Here is a 20,046-nt window from a genome sequence, read left to right as displayed (position 1 = left end):
CGCAGGGTGCCCCGTGCAGCCCTTGGAGCAGCGACGCTTTTTGCAGGCCAAAGAGCTTTTGGGGGCGGCAACGGGGCTGCGATTGCAGGGCTGTGAGTGCCTCCTGCCTTCCGAGTCACCGGGGGGGGGCTGCAGCCCTGCCTGTCCCCCCCTTGTTAGGGGATGTTTTGGTGGTGTCGAGGCTGTGTGGCTCCGTGCTTGGGGATATCTGCGCCCTGAGTGGATTTTTGGGGGTGCCCCGTCCTGGCCCCAAAGGGGAGCAAACGTGGAGCAAGCGTGCGAGGCAGCCGGAGCCCCCCGAGGAGGGCTGCGTCCCGAGCAGCCCCCGTGCCCCCCCTGCTGCCCCAACCCCAAAAAGGGGCAGCCGGGGATCCCCGTGGGACACCAGGAGCAAGGGGACGGCGGCGCCGGTGACCCTTGGCTGTGATTTTCGCTCTTGCCCAAGCCGGCCCCTCGGTGCCGTCCCAGCGGCTGCGCTTTCCCACGTGAGGCCGAGCAGCCCCGATCCCAGGGGATGCTCCGGACCTTGGAGCCCCCTCCCCAATACGGAGGCATCCTGAAGGGGGGGGAAAACTCTCCCCTCCTGCCCCCGGGGTGGCTTTTTTGAAGCCGGCACCGAGGTGGGGAGCGGACGGTGGCGGCTTCCATCCCACACTGCCCCGCGGCTTGGCCGCCGCCGCACCCAGACCCCGCCTTCGGCAGCGAGGCCGTGGGCGTCCCGGGGGCCCCCCGGCCCCCTCCTGGCCCCCCATATCTGTGCCCACATCCCCCGAGAGCGGTGCCGGGTCCTGGGGGGCACTGGGCTGGGTCCCCCGTGGCCCTCGCTGCCCCCCGTGTGCATGGAGAAGGGGGCGGCTGTGTGGGGACCCCCCCGTTCCCCGCTGCACCATGCACCCAAGGGTGCCGCTGGGTGCACGGAGAGCCCCCGGGGGCTTTGGCTGCCCCGACACCCTCCCAGGGACGGGGAAGGGGCTGCGGGGCTCCCACCCCGAGCAGCGCTGCGCCCAGCACCCCCCCTTGCCCCCCCAACCCTCTCCAAGTGCCAAAGCAGCATCCTGGTGCGTGGCTGTTGATTTTTGAAATTTTGACCCTGGATTTTCGTTGTGCTTGTGTGTGTCCTCCCCCCCCCCCCAACCCCCCCCGCCCAATATCCCGTTCTCTCTCCCCCCCCCCCTTCCCTTCCCTTCCCCGTCGGTGACTCATCAGCGCCGGATTAATCATTCATAACGAGCACGCGCAGGCGTGCGGCTGCGTGCGCCTGTTTGCCTCTGTTGCTCCCGTTGCTGCGTGAGTCATTCCCGGCCTGCCCGCGGCTTCGCCGCTCGTCGGCGATTTTGGAAAGGGACCGGGGCTGGATGGCGAGCCGGGCAGGATGGGCTGGGCCGGCCGCAGATCCTTTTGGGGGGGCGCAGACGTTGCCCCCCAGCCCGATCCCGCTGCCGCGCAAAGGGCACCCGTCCCCTGCAGGAGGGACAAAGTCTGCAGAAGGAGCGGCCCCAACGAGGGGGGGGGGGACACAGCCTGGGCTCCACTGGGGGTGGCAACTGGGGCATCCGGGAACTGGGGGTACTGGGAGAATGGTGGTGATGGGAGAATGGGGTTGGAGCTGGGCGCAGCTGGTGCGCAAAATTTGGGGGAAGTTAAAATCCTAGCGCAGGGAAATCGGGGGAAAGGATAAAGCTGAGGGGGGGCTGCGGCTAAGGGAGGGGGGCTAGGAAAGGGGTGCAGCTAGTGCTGGGGGAACTGGGCAAAATGGTGCTGGGGAAACTGGGGGAGCACCAAGCACTGCACCCCCTTCTCCAGGGGGGTCCCCCCGATGCCGAGGGGCTCGGGGGTTCCCCCGGGCAGCGGGGTTCTGCGGGACCTGCTGCCTTGCGTTTGAGTTCCCCAGCAGTGCCCTAGGACCCCCATGATTTTGGGTCTCCAGAGCCCAGTTTTGGGGTGCTGGAGGGTCTGCTGCAGCCTGAGGGGTCCCACAGCAGGGGTACCCCGAGACCCTGCAGCACCCCAGGACCCCCATCAGCAGTGGGGGTGCAACAAGAGCCTGGCACTGCCCAGCCGGGTTTTGGGGAGCTGCTGCCGTGAGCTGGGGACGTGTGGGGCTCGCCACGGGGTTGCTGCGGGTTGCCCACCCCAGGGCTGCTCTCCCGGGGCTGCTTTTCCTAGGGATGCTTTTCCAGCCATTCCCAAGCCAAGCCGTGGCCTGACGCAAGCCGGCTGTCTCCACCCCGTCCCCGAAAAACTCCACCCTCCTCCTCTTCCTCCTCCTCCTCCTCCTCGCAGTGCACAGCCCAGCTGGGATATAAGTCACTCGGAGGACCGGGGGCAGCCGAGACAGCCGGCTGGGTGGCGTTGGGCCCCGTGCCGTGTCCCGTGCCGTGTCCTGTGCCGTGTCCTTCGCCTCGACGCCGGGCACCATGGCGACGCCTTCGCAGAAGAGGAGCACCCGCAGCGGGGCTTCGGGGACCCCCTTGTCCCCCACCCGCATCACCCGCCTGCAGGAGAAGGAGGACCTGCAGGAGCTCAACGACCGCCTGGCCGTCTACATCGACAAGGTGCGCTCGCTGGAGCTGGAGAACGCCGGCTTGAGGCTCCGCATCACCGAGTCGGAGGAGGTGGTGAGCCGCGAGGTGTCGGGCATCAAAGCCGCCTACGAGTCGGAGCTGGCGGACGCCCGCAAGACCTTGGATTCGGTGGCCAAGGAGAGAGCGAGGCTGCAGCTGGAGCTCAGCAAAGTCCAGGAGGAGCACAAGGAGCTGAAAGCCCGGTGAGCACCCGGGGGGGTTGAACCGAATGGGGGGGAGCGGGGAGGGAGAGGCAGGGGGAGATCCAGGACGGGCACGGAGAGGGGAAACGCGTGACCCGGCTGGAGCGAGGGGGCCGGGAGAGGAGGGGAATTTCTCCCGGCATTCCCGCTCCGTTTCGCAGCGCCATCTTCGCCCCGGGGTGCTCGGGATGCCCTTGGAGGGTGGTGGGGTCCTGGGGCTGCTTCGAGGCTGGTCGGGTGCTGAGCTCGCGGCCCCCCCTGGGCGTTCGTCATCTTGGAGCTGTTCCGAAGCGCGATCCTGCGCAAGCGGGGAAGCGGTGCCAGCCAGCTGGCTCCGTCCTGCCCACAGACCTCGCCTGCTCGTCCTATTTTCCTCTGCTGTCTTTGGCACGGCTTGAAGGACCTGCTCCGGTTTTGTTTTGCCTTTAACCCTCCCCGTGCCGAGCTGTGCCCGCTCGGCGGGGTCCCCTGCTTGGTGGGGGGGGGACGGGGACGGGGACAGCGCCCACATCCCGCGTGCCTGGTGCCACGCTCCAGGTCTGCTTCAAGGCTCAAATCCCCCCCGGCCACTTCCCTGCCGTGGAAAATGCCCCCTGCCTTCTGCTGCCCCCTCCCTGGGGCTGTGGCAGGCACCCAGCGTAGGTCCCCCCCCCTCAGATATGGGGACCAGCCCCTGGCTTTCCCCTGTCTCCGCCAAGCCCCCGCACCCAAACCCGGAGGCACCGTGGCCGTGGTTCCCCGCGGGTCCTTTCCCTCTCCAAGGCAGGGTTTTGGGTTGGGCGATGGCCAGGTGAAATCCCAATTCCCCCGATTGCTCCTTTGCCCCTTTTACCGGCCACCTCATTTTTGAGCCCGATAGGCTAACGAGGCTAAAATTAACTTCTTCGGAATATGCCATAAATAATCTACCTACTGGGAAGGGAGTGACTGCGCAGCCTTCCACAGCTGCCTCTCGAACAACCGTGCAGCATTTTTTATATTTAGCTTTCGGTTTCCCATGCGCCGCGGCGGCTCCGTCCCCAAGATAAGGCGGCTGCACCCATCCTGCGTCGGGCTGCTCCCTGCCTGCGGGGTCCCTGGGATTTGGGATCGTGCGGGGCGGGCAGAGCCGTGGGCTGGGAGCCGCCGAGATGCGGAGCTGAGCTGTCGGAAAAGCTTCTGCTGCCTTATGCAAGCCCCGAATTATCTTGGCTGCGATCTCTCGAGGGCTGTGCCTGGAAAAAATGCCCGGCGTGCGGCCGTCCCCACGCCGCCTGGCTGGGAGTGGCGTGCTCAGCCTGCCTGGCCGCTCGGCGAAAATATGTTTGGTTTTGTCCTGAGTGGGGCCGTGCTCCCCAGGCACCTGGAAAGCACTCCCCTGAGGCTGGGGGGGTGGGTTCCTGGTGAGCAGCTCTGGGTTTTTTTTTCGGAGGACAGGTTGCAGTTGCGGTTTTGGGGGAGTTGCGCTGTTCCGTGTCATCTCCGAGTCTCGGCGGATGAGATGGGGACAGCTCCGTGCAGCGAAGCCGGTGCTGTCCCTCTCATGCTGGCTGCATCAGAGCCTCTCCCCATAACCCTAAAAAAAATCCCCCGGGTTTTTTTTTTGTCAGCCTTGGGGCGCCGGTGGCACCCGGCACATCCTAACGGGGACCGTGCCGCGTATCTCCGGCGGGGCAGGCGCCCCGGTCCTCATTATCAGCGCCCACAGCCCCACCACAGCCCTCGCTTGGGGTTGTCTGGGCTGTGCAGGGCCGGGGGGGGGCAGCGAGACGAGCCCTGGGCAGGGTGCCCGGCGGGTCTGAGTCAGCGGGGGCTCCGTGATGGGGGGGGGACACGAGGCGAGGGCGTGCGAGCAGCCCCCTCGCCCTTGGGTGCGCACACACAAAGGGATGCTCGCGCTGCGGAGAGGCACCCAAGGGTGCTGCGCGTGATTTGGGGTCCCAGTGGTTGCCCCGTGGGGTCCGGTGGCACCGGTGTCCCCAGCATCTGGGCTTCCCTCTCGGCTCCCAGCCCGATATGGGGCCGCTTGTGCTGCGTGTAAGGCGTGGGGTGCGGCGAGGACAGCCCGTGCGTGACTCACGGGTGCTGGCAATGCCCGGAGACTCCCTTTTTTTTTTTTTTTTTTTTCCAGAGCCATGTGGCGAGCCAGGATTGGGCCAAAAGCACCATGTTTAGGGTGTCACCGGTGTCCCCAACCTGTGCTGTTGGGGGTCTCGTGGGGCACGGGGTCCCTCTGGAGCAGGGCCTGCGCATCAGCCCCTGGTTTATGGGGTGCAAACCGTTTGTAAGCCCCCATCAGGGAGTGCAGGGGGGGTACGGATACGGCCCTTGGGTGCCCCGGGAGAGGAGCCCCCAGGTTTCCAGAGCCCCACGGGCGATGGTGGCTGTGCCGCAGACAGCTCCCTCCGAAACAGGAACCAGGCCCTCGTTAGGAGCGCGGCTGATGAGCGATGGCTTCCTGAATTGCAGCCCCTAACCCGATTAAGTCGGTGCCTTGGCAGCGTCTCTTCCTCCACGGGCCCAGATCTCATCCCGGGCCTTAATGAGGAGAAAAATAATAATAATAATAATAATTAATAACAATCTCCCATCTTCCAAAGCTGGTGAGGGGGGAAGCTTGCTAAGGGCAGAGCAACCAAACCCCGGTGGCAGAGATGGAAGGGGTTGGGGTCAGCCCTGCAGCCCCCCCCCCAGTTCCAGCCCTGCGGGTGGCAGGGGTGGAATTTGCCCCGTTCGATGCTGGGCTGGATTTTGTCCACGGCCAGTTCTTCCCGGTGACCCCGGAGGCCGGTGGAGGTGGAAAGCAGCCACGTCCCCGTGAGCTGGTGCTGCCCGTGCCGCGCAGCCGCCTCCTTTCTCCCGGCACGTTTGGCGTGGGGAGAAACCTCCAGCTCGGGGGCTGCTTCCCCTGACCCCACAGATGCCAGCAGTGGGATCTGCCCTTTTGGAGCACACAAAACCCGCTTTGTGCGGCCCCGATCCTTGCAGGGAGCCGGCGGCGCCACCGCTTTGGGGCTGCCCCAAGCCCCCCCAGCCCCTCCCGGGTGCCTCTGCCCACACTTTGCCACCGACCCCTCGGCTCCAGCTCCCCAGCGCTGGTTTTTTCCCCCCCCCTACACCTTTCCTCAGCCTGGCCAAGGGGCTCTGTATCAAAACCCGCTCTGCTCCGAGGCTGCTGCTTGCTTTTAGCCACGCTCCTCGTGTTCCCAGCGGTGCCGGGGGGTTATTTTTTCACCCCCACAAGCACCCGTCCCCCCCTTCGCTCCCGGCCCCCTGCGCGGTCAGCAGGCGGAGGAAATCGCCGCGGCGCTTTCGTTTTTGCAGCCCCACTCCCTGCCTGTTCCTCCTAACAGGGATCAGCAGGACGGGAGGAAATCCTGTCGCTTGCGGCGTTTCTCAGCCCCAAAACCGGGGGGCTGAAGAGGGGGCGATCGCAGAGGAACGGGGCTGGTTTTGGCACGGGGAAGCGCCCACCCCGCGCAGCGGGTCCCAGCCCGCCCTGGCCGTGTTTTTCGGCCTCGCTCACGTCACTCCAGCTCTCTGGATCCCATTAACGCCGAAATTTCAGAGCCTGGCGGCAGCGCGAGCCTTTTCCTGGAGCTGCGCTCGGCGGAGGCACGCGAGAGGAGTTGGGGTGGGGCCGCTGGGCTCCTGCCAGCTCCTTTATTTTTACTTTTATTTTTTTATTTATGTATATTTTTTTTTTGCTTAAATTTGAGCCCCTTGGGAGCTGCAGTTTCCTTCCCTGCTGCTGCCAACCGGGACAGGAGGAAGCCACCGGAGCTCTCCCTTGGGTCCCATCCAAAGCCAGGGCTGGCATGGGAAGGGTCTCCAGGGAGCTTGGGGGGGGGGTGGGAGCTGGGAATCGCCCCCAGCCCTGGCTGCAGCCCCCTCCCCTGCCCTCTGTGCTTTCCTTAAGCCCATCAATTCGGCACATTTCCGAAGGCCAGCGTGTTGTGGGTTGGCTTCCCACCTGCCCTGCTCCTCTCCCCTCCAACCGAGAGCTGAATGGCCCCAGTGTGAGGCTGAACAACTGCTGGGGGTGCCCTGCGCTCCCCCCCCTGTGCCACGGTGGCAGCTGCAGCCCCTGCGCTGTCCCCAAGGGCTACGGGGACTTGGGAGAGGCTGCTTGGGGTGGAAAATTGTTTGAGGTACACTGAACCCACCCCACAGACACCACAAAACCCAGCTGGGGTCAGGGTTCCCCCGTTGTGGGTGTTGCTGAGTCAGCGCCCGACTGCGCCTTGGTTTGCTGCCGTCCCGGTTCCTTTCGACAAGGACAAGTGGGTGCTGCGAGCGGGGCCTTTCAGCTTATCCAGTCCTTCTGCCACGTTCTTGGCACCGTTCGGGGCTGCAAAGTTCACTGTCGGCAGGACAAAGTACCCCAACGGTTTGGGTACGTGTCCGAAACCTCCCTTCACAGGGGTGCGGCACTGCAGGTGTCGGGGCCAGATCCGTGCCAAGATATGCCAGGGTTGGGTTGAGGGCTTTCCTGGAGCTTTCAAATTCTTTTATCAAGGCCACGAGCAGCTCCCCAGCAGGTCTCCAGGGGGGTGCATCCCACAGTGGGGTCACCCCATCCGTTTGCTCCTGCTTCCAACCTCCACGTCCTCGTCCTGTGCCCACCCCGGGGCTCCCCGCCGAGGTTTGGATGGGGGCTGAGCACATCAGCCCCGCTTCGGGGGGGTTATTTAACAGCACTTTGGCCACGCTCTTAAAAAGCCCCAGCTCTGAGCCACCCAGATAACAGCCCAGGCTCTCTCTGGGGGTGTTTAAACCCCGGCCTCTGTAGGGTTGGGAGGCAGGAGGAGGCGCGGAGCGGGGCCGTGAGTCACGCTGAGCCCCGGGGCTGAGGCTGGGTGCAGCTGGGCCGGGCTCCTCTGCCTTTTCGGGAGGCCCCGGCCACTCCATCAACCACGCTCGCCTGCCCCTTCCTTCCTGGTGCCACGGCAGCTCACGTGCCGGGGGGGTCCCCCCGCTGCCAGCGGGGTCTGTGGGGTGCAGGGACGTGGCCCCGCAGGGCGTCACACCAGGCTCGCTCCCCCAGCTCTCTCCCTGTAGCCCTAGGAGAAATCTTTTTTTTTTGGTGTCTTTTTTTTTTTTTTTTTTTGCAAACCCAAGACTTTTCGCGGTGGTTTTGCTGCTGGGGAGCTGGCTCCTTGCTTTTGCAGGCTGGCTTGTGCCCTGCACCCCCGGCTGCGGGGCAGAGACCCAAACCCGGCAAGCGGGCGGCATCGCTTCGTGCCAGCCAGCCTCGGTTCCTCTGCCCCCCCCTGCAAAAAGCTGCTGGGCTTGGGGTCTGGCTCTGCGATTTGCAGCTCTTGAGCTGGCCACAGCCAGGTTTCAGCCTGGCACAGCCGCAGAGGTGCTGGGAGCATCTCCTGCGCTCTGCCACCCGGGTGCATTTTCCCAGTGCCACCAGTTTCGGACCCTCCCCAGCAGTGGCAGCGTGGCCAGGGGCAGGGATTCGGTTGCCAGAGTGGGCAAACGAGGCAGTTCCAGACCTCGCTGCCTCCGAGTAAACCCGTGGTTGGCCTTGGGGCAGAGTAAACACCTCGCCTGCCTTTATCTGTGCCCGGGGAGCCCGCACAGCAAAGCCTTTTGTTCCCAGGTCGATGGGTGGCAGCTGAACCCAACAATCCCCTGCATTGTTTCTCAAGCAAATTTTGCTCTCCGCCAGTTTTGCGTACCCAGATTTATGGAAAATGGGGCGAGCTGCTGGGGAGGAGAGCTCGAGCTCGCTCCCTGCTTGCCCTCTCCGGGGTCCTGCTCCTTTTGATGCTCCGTGGGGCTCAGCCACCCAATTTGCCTGATGGTGGCCGCAGTTCCCGGTTCATGGGGCCAGGATTTGCATTCCCGCTCCTCTCCTGCCCCACACTGCCAGCTGCCACCCCCCAGCGCTCCCAACCCCACAGATGTGTTCAACGGGAGTGACTCAGCTCCCTTTTTTTTTAACTTCAATTATAAGCCCTACCCTCATCATCAAGCCCCCAGAGGAAAATCTGGGAACATTCGCTTCGTCTCCATCCTTTCGGTGGTGGTTGGGGCAGCGCCATGTGCGTGCCATGGCTGGCGAGTTGGGAAGGGATCAGCGTTTGGCTGCAATTTGCAGAGGAGTGGAGATATTCAGGGTTTTGAAGGTTTTCCCATTTTTTACGATGGGAACCACAAGTTTTTTTGCTGCAGATAACCCAGGGCTTGGTGGCAAAGCCAGGAATGGAGAGGGAAATCCTGTCCTCGCTTTGCGTGCACGTCTCCGGATGGCACGAGGCGCGGCCACTGGCAGCACCGGTGGCTCTGGGGGGGCCGTGTGTGCCCCCCAGCTCCGCCGCCTTCCAGCAGCTGATGCTCGTTTGCTCTTTCCCAGCTCTTTTCATCCCCTTGTATCCTCTTTCTGCAGCTCGCTGCACCCTGCAGTAGTTAAAGCAGCAGTGGAAGGAGCTTCGCAGGCGGCGAGCCAGCAGCAGACCCGTTTGGAAGCTGTTTTCCCAGGGCTGAGTGGCCACGGAGGATAAATCCTGCCCGTCCTCTGTGCAGGCAGTTTTTAGGATTTACACCTCCCGCAAACCTCATCCATGGCCCTCGATCGTGCGGGGTGGGCAGCGAGGAGCCTGGCCCCGTCCCGATTCAGGGGTACCAGCAAAACCTCCCCCTTTTCTATCCAGCACTGCCACCAAAACCACGAGCCCTTCTGTTACTAGGGGGGGGCTCAGCCCAAACAGCAACGTCGGCGCTCGGTGACTTGGGATTTCCATTTCGTGCCGCCGGCAAGGGCTGGGGTGAGTCATCGGCACTGGCGCAGGCAGACGGGAAAGGGAACGAGTGACACCGGGGCTCCCAAGCGGCACGGGTTGCGCCGGGCTTTTCAGTGAGCTTGATGCTTTGCCAGCTTGTTTCCCCCCCTTTTTAAATAGCAAGGGAGGGGGAAGAAACCCTCCAGCCCCCGCTGTGGTCAGTTGTATCGACGTTTCAGAGCGCCAAGGGACACAAATTGCTTTTTCCCCTGTTGTGAGAGGCGAGGCTGCATGGAGAGGGGTGTGGGCGCAGGGGGTTTGTGGCTGATGGCCACAAATCCTGGCTGGGCTCCGGTCCCGTTGTGCAGGGTTTTGTGTGCCCAGGGCTCCCAGCAAGGCTCCTGGGGATGGGATTTGAGGTGGGACGGGGATGACCAAGATTTTGGGAGCCTGAAATGGCCACGACTTCCCCCCTGTGCCAGTGGCGAGCTGCCTTGGCATCCCTGCGAAGCCCACTCCTGCGGTCCCCAGAGGACCAAATCCCAATTTGGGGCCGGGGAACCCCAGCTCTCATGAGCTGTTTGCTCTGTCCACGTGCAGCCGAGCCCTTTGGCCACAGGGGACGAGCGTGCCGGGGCCGTGCAGCGTGGTTGGCACCAGCCCTGGCCCCGGGAAGGGATTTTGGCACCGCGGGTGCCGGCGGGCGGGGGCCGTTTCCATACAACCTCGAACGCTGCCGGCACCGGGATCCCCCGGCTGCCGTTTGGCACCGGGGTCTGGTCCCTAACAGGATGCTGGCTGTGTGCAGATGTTGGTCCTCCCTATACGTCGCGCTGGCTATTTACAGCTCCCTGCTAGGAGACCAGCCCCTGTTTATCCTGGTGATTTGGCCAAGGCCCCGCCGAGCGCCGATGAGTCAGGAGCTGGGAGAAGCGGCTCGGCCGCATTCCCAGTGCCCCACTGCCGAGGTTCTCCCAGCCCCACATCTCCTCCCGCAGTGCCTGCCAGCCCCCCGGGATGGGGGGCAGATCCCTGGGGTGGGGACAGATCCCTGGGATGGGGACAAGTCCCTGGGATGGGGACAAATGCCTGGGATGGGGACAGCTCCCTGGGATGGGGGCAGATCCCTGGGGTGGGGACGGATCCCTGGGATGGGTGCGGATCCCTGGGGTGGGGACAGATCCCTGGGGTGGGGGCAGATCCGTGGTGTGGAGGCAGATCCCTGGAGTGGGGACAGATTCCTGGGGTGGGGAACAGATCCTTGGGGTGGGGACAGATCCCTGGGATGGGAACAGATCCCTGGGATGGGGACAGATCCCTGAGATGGGGGAAGATCTGTGGGGTGGGTACAGATCCCTGGGATAGAGACAAATCCCTGGGGTGGGGAACAGATCCTTGGGGCAGGGGCAGATCCTTGGGATGGGGACAGATCCCTGGGGTGGGTGTGGATCCCTGGGATGAGGAACAGATCCTCGATGCCAGAGGCAGCACCGTGCACAGCAGCAAACCCAAGACGGGGGCAGAGCATTTTTTCCGGGTCCTCCCATTAACCAGATCCTTCACCAAGCTCCCTGGGCACCCCGCGCTGCTCCGTGCCTCAGTTTCCCAAACCCATCAGTACAACGTAAGCCTTTCCTGGCACGGCGTGCCCCCCAGCCTCGTGGCGAGGCGAGAAACCGAATTCCCCAGGGGCTTTGCAGATGTGCAGGGGATCGAGAAACGGGTGGCAGGAGCCAGCACAAACCCGCGAGGTCCCCAGGGTGGGGCGCCTGCGATTCGGAGGCGGGGGAACGCCCGCTTCTCCCACTGTGCTGGGCTCCTTCCAGCAGCCGAGCAGGAGCTGCTGGGTCCGTGGGAGCTTCTGAAACGTCTCGGTGTGATTTGGCTGGGCCGGGGGAAACCGGAGGGTGTTTCCCGACGTGGGCTTAGCGGGGTTTTTGGCTCGCCACCCAGCCCGGCGCACGTGCCCAAAGCCGTTTGGTTGCCTCCTCCCGTGAGCCCCCAACGGCTCCAAAATCTCTCAAACTTTCTAGAGGGGAGCCCGGAGCCGCTGGGCTGGGATTTGGGGGGAAAAGAGGCAGAGCTGTGCCTGGGCACGGGGACCACGCACCCTGGGGCCCCTTCAGCCACAGCCCGCTCCGAGGCCGGGCTCTTCCCCGTGTCTGCGTTAAGCACAGGCAGAGCAGATCCAACTTTCCATTAATGTTTGCATTTTCTGGCAGCTCGGCTGCAATTTTCTTTTTTTCTTTTTTTTTTTTTTTTTCCTCCTTCCTGCTTTTAAAGGCTAAAAATAAAACCGTCTTGAGGCCCCCTTCTCCCTCCATCTTTTTCTCCCGAGACATTTGTTTCTCGAGGATTTGCTGCCTCCGTTGCATCTTTCCACCCTGGGCTTTGATAAATGCTGCTTGTTTTTCACTGGCTTGGCTCTCCGGGCATGGGGGGGGCCCTTCGGGGTGCACCCACTCTTCCCTTCTGCCCGGTGGAGAATTTGGGATCCTTCAGGCTGCCGCGGGCAGGATAGGGAGACCGACAGCCCCCTCCATCCCCTCTTGTCTCCCTGTTTAGGGAGGCGGGAGCGGCGCAGCTGCCGTAAGCGTTCTTATTTTTAGCCCCCCGTCAGCTGGAGCCAAGAGGCTGGAGGGGAAATAGGACCCGTCGGGAGGCAGCAACCATGGGGGGGCAAGGGAAACCCCAAATCCTGGCTGGGCTGGAGCAGGGGTGAGCTGGGTCCAGGGGGGAGCTCACCCAGAGGTGCCGGAGTTTTGGGGAGATGCTCAGGTCCCCCAGAGCCTCATGTGGGCCAGACTGGGCTCCGAGCTCCCCTCTCCGCTCCTCTCCAGCCTCACCCTGGATGATGGGGGGAGGTTTTCAGGACAAGTGGTTTGTTCTTGGGTCTTCTGGGATTTACCTCGGGGCTCTCCAGGCACCAACAGGTCCTCCCCTGAGCCCTGCGGCCCTCCTGGTCCCTTGAGAGCGCAAACCTGTTAATCATTGTGCAGACAGGAATGTGACCATCCACTTGGCATCCTCCCCTCCCTCTTTTAATCATTGATGGTGCCGGTGGTGTCCCCTGAAGAGCTGTAGGCTGCAGGACATGCACCCGAGCAGCCCAAGCAGTGCCTGAATCGGTCCCTCAAAGGAAGAGCAAAGAGCTCCAGATGCAAAAAAAAAAACGAAGGCAGAGCTCTCCGCGGAGTTAAGCAGCGATTAACTCGATCAGGGGAAGCAGGATTAAACCGTGCCAGCGGTGGCCAGCGAGCCAGCCACGCTGGCTGCGAGGGCGAGCTGCTGCCAGCTGGGAAAGCTCAGCCTCCAGGGGTGTTTGTGCTCAGCCGAGGAGGCTCGGGCTCGGCTCCCAGATGGCATTTTTCTCCTATGAGTCACTGGCATGGAAGGAGCGTGGTGGTGCGCAGGCAGAACCCCCCCCCGGCACAGCGCTTGGGCGGCCGGCCCTGGCAAACCGAGCCACAAAATGGGGAGCTGGGCTGGCTTGTGGGGCTGCTCGAGTGTGGCCGGGCTTTGAGAGGTGTAAAAGTCTCCAAATGATGTCCTGGTGGAACAGAAAAAATCCACGCAGGAAAATCCACCTTGGCTGAGAGGTGTCGGGGTCACCGGTCCCTGCTCGCCCCGCTGCGCAGGGAGGCGAACGGCTCCCCAGTGCCTGGTTTTTGGTGATTCCCGTCCTGCCCGGGCCAGATCCTGCAGCTGGGGCAGGCTCAGCGCCGTGTCTAACTTTACCCATGATCTAACGGCGTGGGTGCACGCTCGTTGCCCCAGGAATGTCCGGAGGAGCTCGCCAGCACGTGGCCGTTGCTCGCCCACCGTGGGGCCACCGCGGTTGGCTCCATCCCTCGAGCACCCCACTTGGTGGGCAGCGGGGGCTCTGCTGTCAGGAGCTGGGGGTGCAAACTTGGTGGTGTCAACACCCCCCCAGTGCCTCCATGCTGCAGCAAAAGCCCTGAACTTTTTCTTTTTATAGACCCGACCAAAATAGCGCCGGGCTGCCTTGCGCTTGGCTCGGCTCAGGTTCCCCGGCTCCGCAGCGTTGCGCCTGCTGCCTGCGAGAGCCGGCCTTGACCTTGCTGTCAGAGGGCTTGGAGTTAAGGGGAAAAAAGGGGGGGACACGGCTGGTGCCCCCCCTCCACGGCACCGGCGGCTGAGCCGGGCTCGCAGTGACCCCTAGCGGGTGCGCGCAGGGCGCGCTCCAGCCTCAACCCTGCGGTGATGCTGGGGGGCGAGCGGAGGGGCGCAGCTGCAGGGTGGTCCCCCCCCCTCCTCAAAAACTCTTTTTTCGGTGCCTCGCAGCAATGCCAAGAAGGAAGGGGACCTGCTGTCCGCCCAGGCGCGCCTCAAGGACCTGGAGGCGCTGCTCAACTCCAAGGAGGCTGCGCTCTCCACCGCCCTGAGCGAGAAGAGGAACCTGGAGGCTGAAGTGAGGGACCTGAGGGCACAGGTGGCCAAGGTGAGCAGTGGTGGATCCGTCCCTGTCCCCCTTGGGGACCCCTGATGCCGTCCCCTGTGTGCTGGGGCTGTGGGGTGGAGGAGCTGGAGGCCAAGCCAGGCTGGCCCCGGGAGCAAGCAGTGACGATCCCTCTCTTTCCACAGCTGGAAAGCGCCTGCAACGAGGCTAAGAAGCAGCTGCAGGACGAGATGCTGCGCCGGGTGGATGCCGAGAACCGGCTGCAGACGCTGAAGGAAGAGCTCGAGTTCCAGAAGAACATCTACAGCGAGGTGAGAAGCAGGCAGAGCTGCCCTGGGGTGTGTGCAGGGCGAATTCCCTGCCGGTGCCTCCCTGCAGAAGGCTGATCCAGGCAGCGTGCTCGGGGCAAGCCCCGCACGCCGCATCTCCAGCCCCTCTCCCCGAGCTGGTGCCACCCCCAGCTGACTCCGTGTCTCCTGCCCCGTCCCCAGGAGCTGCGGGAGACCAAACGCCGCCACGAGACCCGGCTGGTGGAGATCGACAACGGGAGGCAGCAGGAATTTGAGAGCAAGCTGTCCGAGGCCCTGCAGGACCTGCGGAGACAGCACGAGAACCAGATCAAGCAGTACAAGGAAGAACTGGAGAAGACCTACAGCGCGAAGGTGAGCAGCGGCCGTGCCCCTTCCCAACCCTGCCCCACGCTAAGGTTTTGCTCCGTGGCTTTTCCTCCGCCTCCCGGGGCGCCGGTGGATGGAGGGGACCGGGGGGCTCTAACCTCCTTGTGCCCCCGTCCAGCTGGAGAACGCCAAGCAGTCTGCCGAGAGGAACAGCAACATCGCAGGAGCTGCCCACGAAGAGCTGCAGCAAGTCCGCATCCGCATCGACAGCCTCTCCTCCGAAGTCAGCCACCTGCAGAAGCAGGTGAGTTGGGGACCGAGGGGCTCCCCCAGCTTGTCCCCCCACCCCGGGCTGGTCCCCTCGCGTGGATGACCCCAGGCGTGGTGGCCGCCCTGACCTTCTCTCCCTGCTCAGTTGGCTGCCAAGGAGGCAAAGCTGCATGATCTGGAGGATGCCCTGTCCCGGGAGCGCGAGACCAACCGGCGCCTGCTCTCCGACAAGGACCGGGAGATGGCCGAGATGCGAGCACGCATGCAGCAGCAGCTGGACGAGTACCAGGAGCTGCTGGACATCAAACTGGCTCTGGACATGGAGATCAACGCCTACCGCAAGCTGCTGGAGGGCGAGGAGGAGAGGTGGGTGGGAATCGCTCCCCCGGGTGCCCCCAGGTAGGGCGCAGGTCCCAACCCTCGCATCCTCACGGGATCCTTCTCCTTTTTTCCTGCCCAGGTTGAGGCTGTCCCCCAGCCCGTCCTCGCACAAAGGACACGGGATCCACTTCTCCGGCTCAAGCTCGTCCAAGAAGAGGAAGCTGGAGGACAGCGAGAGCCGGACCAGCTTCTCCCACCATGCCCGGACAAGCGGCCGCATCGGTGTGGAGGAGGTGGACCTGGAGGGCCGCTTCGTCCGCCTGAAGAACAAATCCAACGAGGTGGGTTCGCCTCCAGGAGGGTCCAGGCTCTTCACCAGCATTTTATCTCAGCCCCTCAGGGTGGGGAGGAGGCGGCGGGGTCTCAAGGTTGTTGTTTTTGCTGTCGCAGGACCAGGCGATAGGGAACTGGCAGATCAAGAGGCAGAACGGGGACGACCCCGTCATCACCTACCGCTTCCCCCCAAGGTTCACCTTGAAGGCTGGCCAGATGGTCACGGTGAGTCTCTCCTGACGGCTCCTGGGTGGGGTGGGGGGCAACCCACAGCCCCAGGGTCCTGAGCCCTTCGTTTTCTCCGTGCTTTTCTCCCCAGATCTGGGCCTCGGGGGCCGGGGCGACCCACAGCCCCCCCACCGACATGGTGTGGAAGAACCAGAGCAGCTGGGGCTGCGGGGACAGCCTGCGCACTGCCCTCATCAACTCCAACGGGGAGGTGAGAGCCTTGGGGGGGGGGGGGAGACACAAACAGATCGTTTTTGGGGTCCCTTCCAACCCGAGCTGCTCTACGATGGTCCCTGAAATGTGGTGGGGTGCTGCAGTGGATGGCTATGAGCTCTTTAGAAGGGGAGACCTCGTTGCTCTCTCCAACTACCCAAAAGGAAGGGGTGGGGAGCTGGGGGGCGGCCTCTTCTCGCAGATAACCAGTGCTAGGACCAGAGGGAATGGCCTCAAGTTGTGCCGGGGGGGGTCAGTTTGGAAATGAGGAGATATTTCTGCTCAGGAAGAGCAGCCAGGATTTGGGATGGGTTGTCCGGGGAGGTGGTGGGGTCACCGTCCCTGGGGGGGCTCAAGGAGAGGTTGGACGCGGTGTTTGGGGACAGGGTTCAGTGGTGACATTGGTGGTAGGGGGATGTTGGACCAGGTGAGCTTGGAGGGTTTCTCCAACCCTAATAATTTTGGGATTCTCCCCGCTCCAGGAGGTGGCCATGCGGAAGCTGGTCCGCACCGTGATCATCAACAACGAAGACGACGACGAGGATGACGAAACCGGCCACCGCCACCACCACGTGAGAGCCACGCTCGTTTCTCGTGGGGGGGTTTTGGGGCAGCCCGGCTCGGACCTGGTTGAGGTGGGGGGTGCCTCTGTCCTTCCTCGATAAAAAAAACAACTGCTGGAGGCTTCTGGATGCACTGCCTGGGAATTGCTCTGGATGGGAAGAGCCCTGCCAAGCCCAGCATCGATTATCCCTGGATGCAGAACCCAGGTGCCCCCGAGGACCGAGCTCTGCTGGGCCCCGAGTCCTTTCCAAGAACAAATTTCCTTTTGGAAAGCCGTCAGCGGGGGCTGTGCCAGGCAGTGAGGAAGAGGACGCTCTGAGCACAGGGCAAGCGTGGTGGAAACACCTCCTGCGGCACGCGGAGAGCCTGGGGCTGCGAGCAGCAGCGTGGTGGGGGGCAGCACCCACCCTGTGCCGTGCGCCAGACCCAAACCCAATGATTTGGGATTTTGGGGGGATTATTTGAAAGCCTGGCACCAAACGGTGGTGCCGCTGCATCGGGGTGGGATGCTTGAGGCAGCAGGCACTCGGGCGGGCGCTCAGGACCATTTTTTCTCACTCAGGGCTGTTTTTTTTTCTCCATTCCTCCCCATCCAGGGCAGCTGTGGTGACTCCGGGGACCCCGGCGAGTACAACCTGCGCTCGCGCACGGTGGTGTGCAGCAGCTGCGGTCAGCCAGCCGACAAGTCGGGCTCGCAGAACGCCGGCCTCAGCTCCATGTCCTCGGGCTCCTCCTCCAGCGTGACCGTCACCCGCAGCTACCGCAGCCTCGGAGGCTCCGGAGGTGGCAGCGGCCTCGGGGAAAACCTGGTGACCAGGTCCTACATCCTGGGCAGCTCCAGCCCTCGCCGGCAGGTCAGTGGGGTAACGGGTGCCGAGGGTGCCGAGGGCATCGCGGCATCCCCGCGGTGCCGCTTGGATGCCGCCGCCTGGCGTCGCCTGGGCGGCCGTAGCGAGCGGAGGGTGACGCCGTGGTTTCGTTTCTTTTCTTCTTTCCACTTCCTCCCAGGCTCAGGCCCCGCAAAACTGCAGCATCATGTAACTCCGTGGCACCATTCCTGTGTTTTCCTGGCCATCTCGAGCTAGTTTGATTCCCAAAGCAAAAGTTTTTTTTTTTTTTTCCTTTAAAAAAAAAAAAAAGAAGATATCAAAACCAAGGTTGAAATTTTTGTTTTCTATAGCAGGAATTTTATATATATATATATTAAAAATGCTAAAAGATGCTTTTTTTTTTTTTTGTAAAGAAAAAAAAATCTATTTCTATAAAAAAAGAAAAAGCTTTTCAGCTTCACAACTTTTTTTAAAACTTCAGCCAAAGACACCGACGAATCGTGTTTACCGAACAGCAATGCAGGAAGAGATCGTAGTTTAATAGCTCTCTAGCTGATGCCTTTTTTTGCCAAAGCTTTTTATATAGGACTAAGACAAGCGAAGCCAGCCCGGGTCTGTGCCGGGCGCTGCGCGCGGTGGCTGGACCGGAGCTCAGAGGTGCTGGGGCAGGGGCTGGGCCACCCACACCAGCGCTGCCGCAGTGACCCCACTACACTCCTGGGCACGTGCCTTGGAGGGCTGCTGGCTCCAGCAGAGCCCAGAGCCTTTGTAATCCCCCCCCCTTTATTTTTTTTTTAATCCGTATCCAAATTTCCCCCACACTTTCCCTTTTTTTTTTTTTTTTTTTTTTTTTGGTTATTTTTCCGCTGCAACATCTCAGGGGGCTCCCGGCAGCTTGTGGGCAGCGTCCTGGCTCGCATTGGGCATTGCCACCTTGCCGACCCCCCACCCGGGCACCGTTTCCACCCCCCCCAAGGGTTTCTCAGCAGCCGAGCTGTGCCTTAGCCAGGAGCCTTGCCACCAACGTAGCCCCGAGGTGGGTCCCCGATGGCCAAGCTGTGCCCTGCTCCTGGCAGATTCGGCTGAGGGGGCAGCGGCCCCCACTCCTGGGGGGGCTCCTGGGGGCTGGATCCGGCCCCGTGCCCCATGGGCTTCAATCCTGCCGTGTCCAGCCTGGCTCTCCTCCGGTGCAGGAGTTCGGGCGCCCGTTCCAGGGCAGGATGAGGCCAAGGATGCTCGGGCTGGGCTTTTTTGGGGAGGGGGATTTCGGGGTCTGGCACAGGCAGCTCCCCTCCCCGCAAGGCTCCAGCCAGCTACCAGCAGAGATTTCCACGTGTTGCCCCGCTGGGGGGGGGGGGGCAGCCCCCGGCCCCTCTGCCTCCAGCGTGGCCGTGGGGCAGGTTCAGGCCCCCAGCAGGAGCCACCCCGCGTTCGGACCTGTGCTTGCCAAGCTTCTGTACCCGTGCCTGTATCGCCTTCTGAAATCAATACAGCAGAATCCTTCCCACCCTGTGTGCTGTTGTCATTGCCGTCAGGAAATGGGGGGGTCCGGGGTGTGATGCTGTGGGGGGGGGACAGCCAGGAGCCCTCCTCCCACTGCAGAGCCAGGGGATTGAGGTTCAAGAGGCTGCGGGATCAGGGGTTGCCTCCCCCAGGGACTCTGGGGACAGATGCTCCCCTGATGTGGGGATGGAGGGGGCTGCAATTTGCTCCCCCCGACCCGGGGGGGGCCGTGCCAGGCACCGTGGCCGGGTAGGAGGGGCGCTGGGGAAAGGGGAGAGCTGCAAAGCCGGCGCGTAATCGGCTTTGCTGGACACGGGCACCGGGGAGCCGCGATGTGAGCGAGCACCGGCGGGCGGCCGGGGCGCAGGCACAGCCAGGTAGGTGCCCGGCGTGCCCACCCCCACCCTACAAGACAAACACCCCCCCCCACAACACCAGTGCGCAACCAGGGGCTTGGGCATGGGGCCTCCTGGCCGTGTCGGGGTCCCATCACCCCCAAAAATCGGGTGCGAGCAGGGCTGAGGACAGGGGGAGCTGATGTGGCTTTGGTGCGTGCAATTTTGTGCCAATTTGTGGGGGCACACAAGGCATCTCCACCCCCCACACACACACACAGCCCCCCAGGAGGAGGGATTGCGGTGGGGGGCTCGGGGTCAGGTGCTCTCCGTACTTTTGGGGTGGCTGGGCACATTTTGGCTCTGGTGCCAGCACCACCACGTGCCTGACCCCATGTCAGCAGGGCACCCGGCGTGCTGGAGGCTTGGGGACACCCACACTGCACCCCTGGGGGGGGTGAACCCCAAAATTGGAGGTGCCTAGGAGTTGTGCTGTGTCCCACAAGGTGGGAACCCACCCAAGCTCAGCACCCCAAAAATCACGAGGCTGCACACTTTTGGATATGGGGTGAATCCGGACACGCTGCGGGGACCTCGTGCTCCATCCTGGCTGTGATCCCATCTGGGAGCAGTAGGAGATGTCCCGGTGCCCCCCAAAACCCCATAGAGGACCCCAGAGTCCTGTACGGGAAGGGCTGAGCTGGCGGCGTTGCTCAGTGCCCTTTGTCACCATCGGTGCCCTGGGGACCTCACGTGGCCCATGGAACCCGTGCCTGACCCCTTGGGACCGTGCACATCCCCATGGGCACCACACACAAGGGTGCTTGGGGGGGGGGGAACCCTCAGGTATTGGGGTCCCCGGACCAAGCACCCAGCTGGGGACAGAGCCAGGACTGACCCTGATACTTGGGAGCCACCAGGGTTTGCCCACC

At 63.2% G+C, this 20,046-nt stretch overlaps 1 protein-coding gene across 1 annotated transcript; it reads left to right on the top strand.

Annotated features, from left to right (window-relative positions):
- Positions 1-2,122: 2,122 nt before the first annotated feature.
- LMNA (lamin A/C) lies at positions 2,123-18,783 on the top strand. Its single transcript, XM_005021706.4, has 12 exons — positions 2,123-2,767; positions 13,786-13,942; positions 14,086-14,211; positions 14,392-14,562; positions 14,696-14,821; positions 14,933-15,153; positions 15,248-15,449; positions 15,559-15,666; positions 15,761-15,880; positions 16,365-16,454; positions 17,043-17,300; positions 17,455-18,783. The coding sequence occupies exons 1-12, from the start codon at positions 2,418-2,420 to the stop codon at positions 17,485-17,487; spliced, it is 1,962 nt and encodes a 653-aa protein (XP_005021763.4). The 5' UTR covers positions 2,123-2,417; the 3' UTR covers positions 17,488-18,783.
- The last annotated feature ends 1,263 nt before the right edge of the window (positions 18,784-20,046 follow it).

This window comes from Anas platyrhynchos, chromosome 26 (assembly GCF_047663525.1).
Source record: "Anas platyrhynchos isolate ZD024472 breed Pekin duck chromosome 26, IASCAAS_PekinDuck_T2T, whole genome shotgun sequence".
In the NCBI taxonomy this organism is placed as follows: domain Eukaryota; kingdom Metazoa; phylum Chordata; class Aves; order Anseriformes; family Anatidae; genus Anas; species Anas platyrhynchos.
This window is presented reverse-complemented; position numbering and strand designations above follow the sequence as displayed.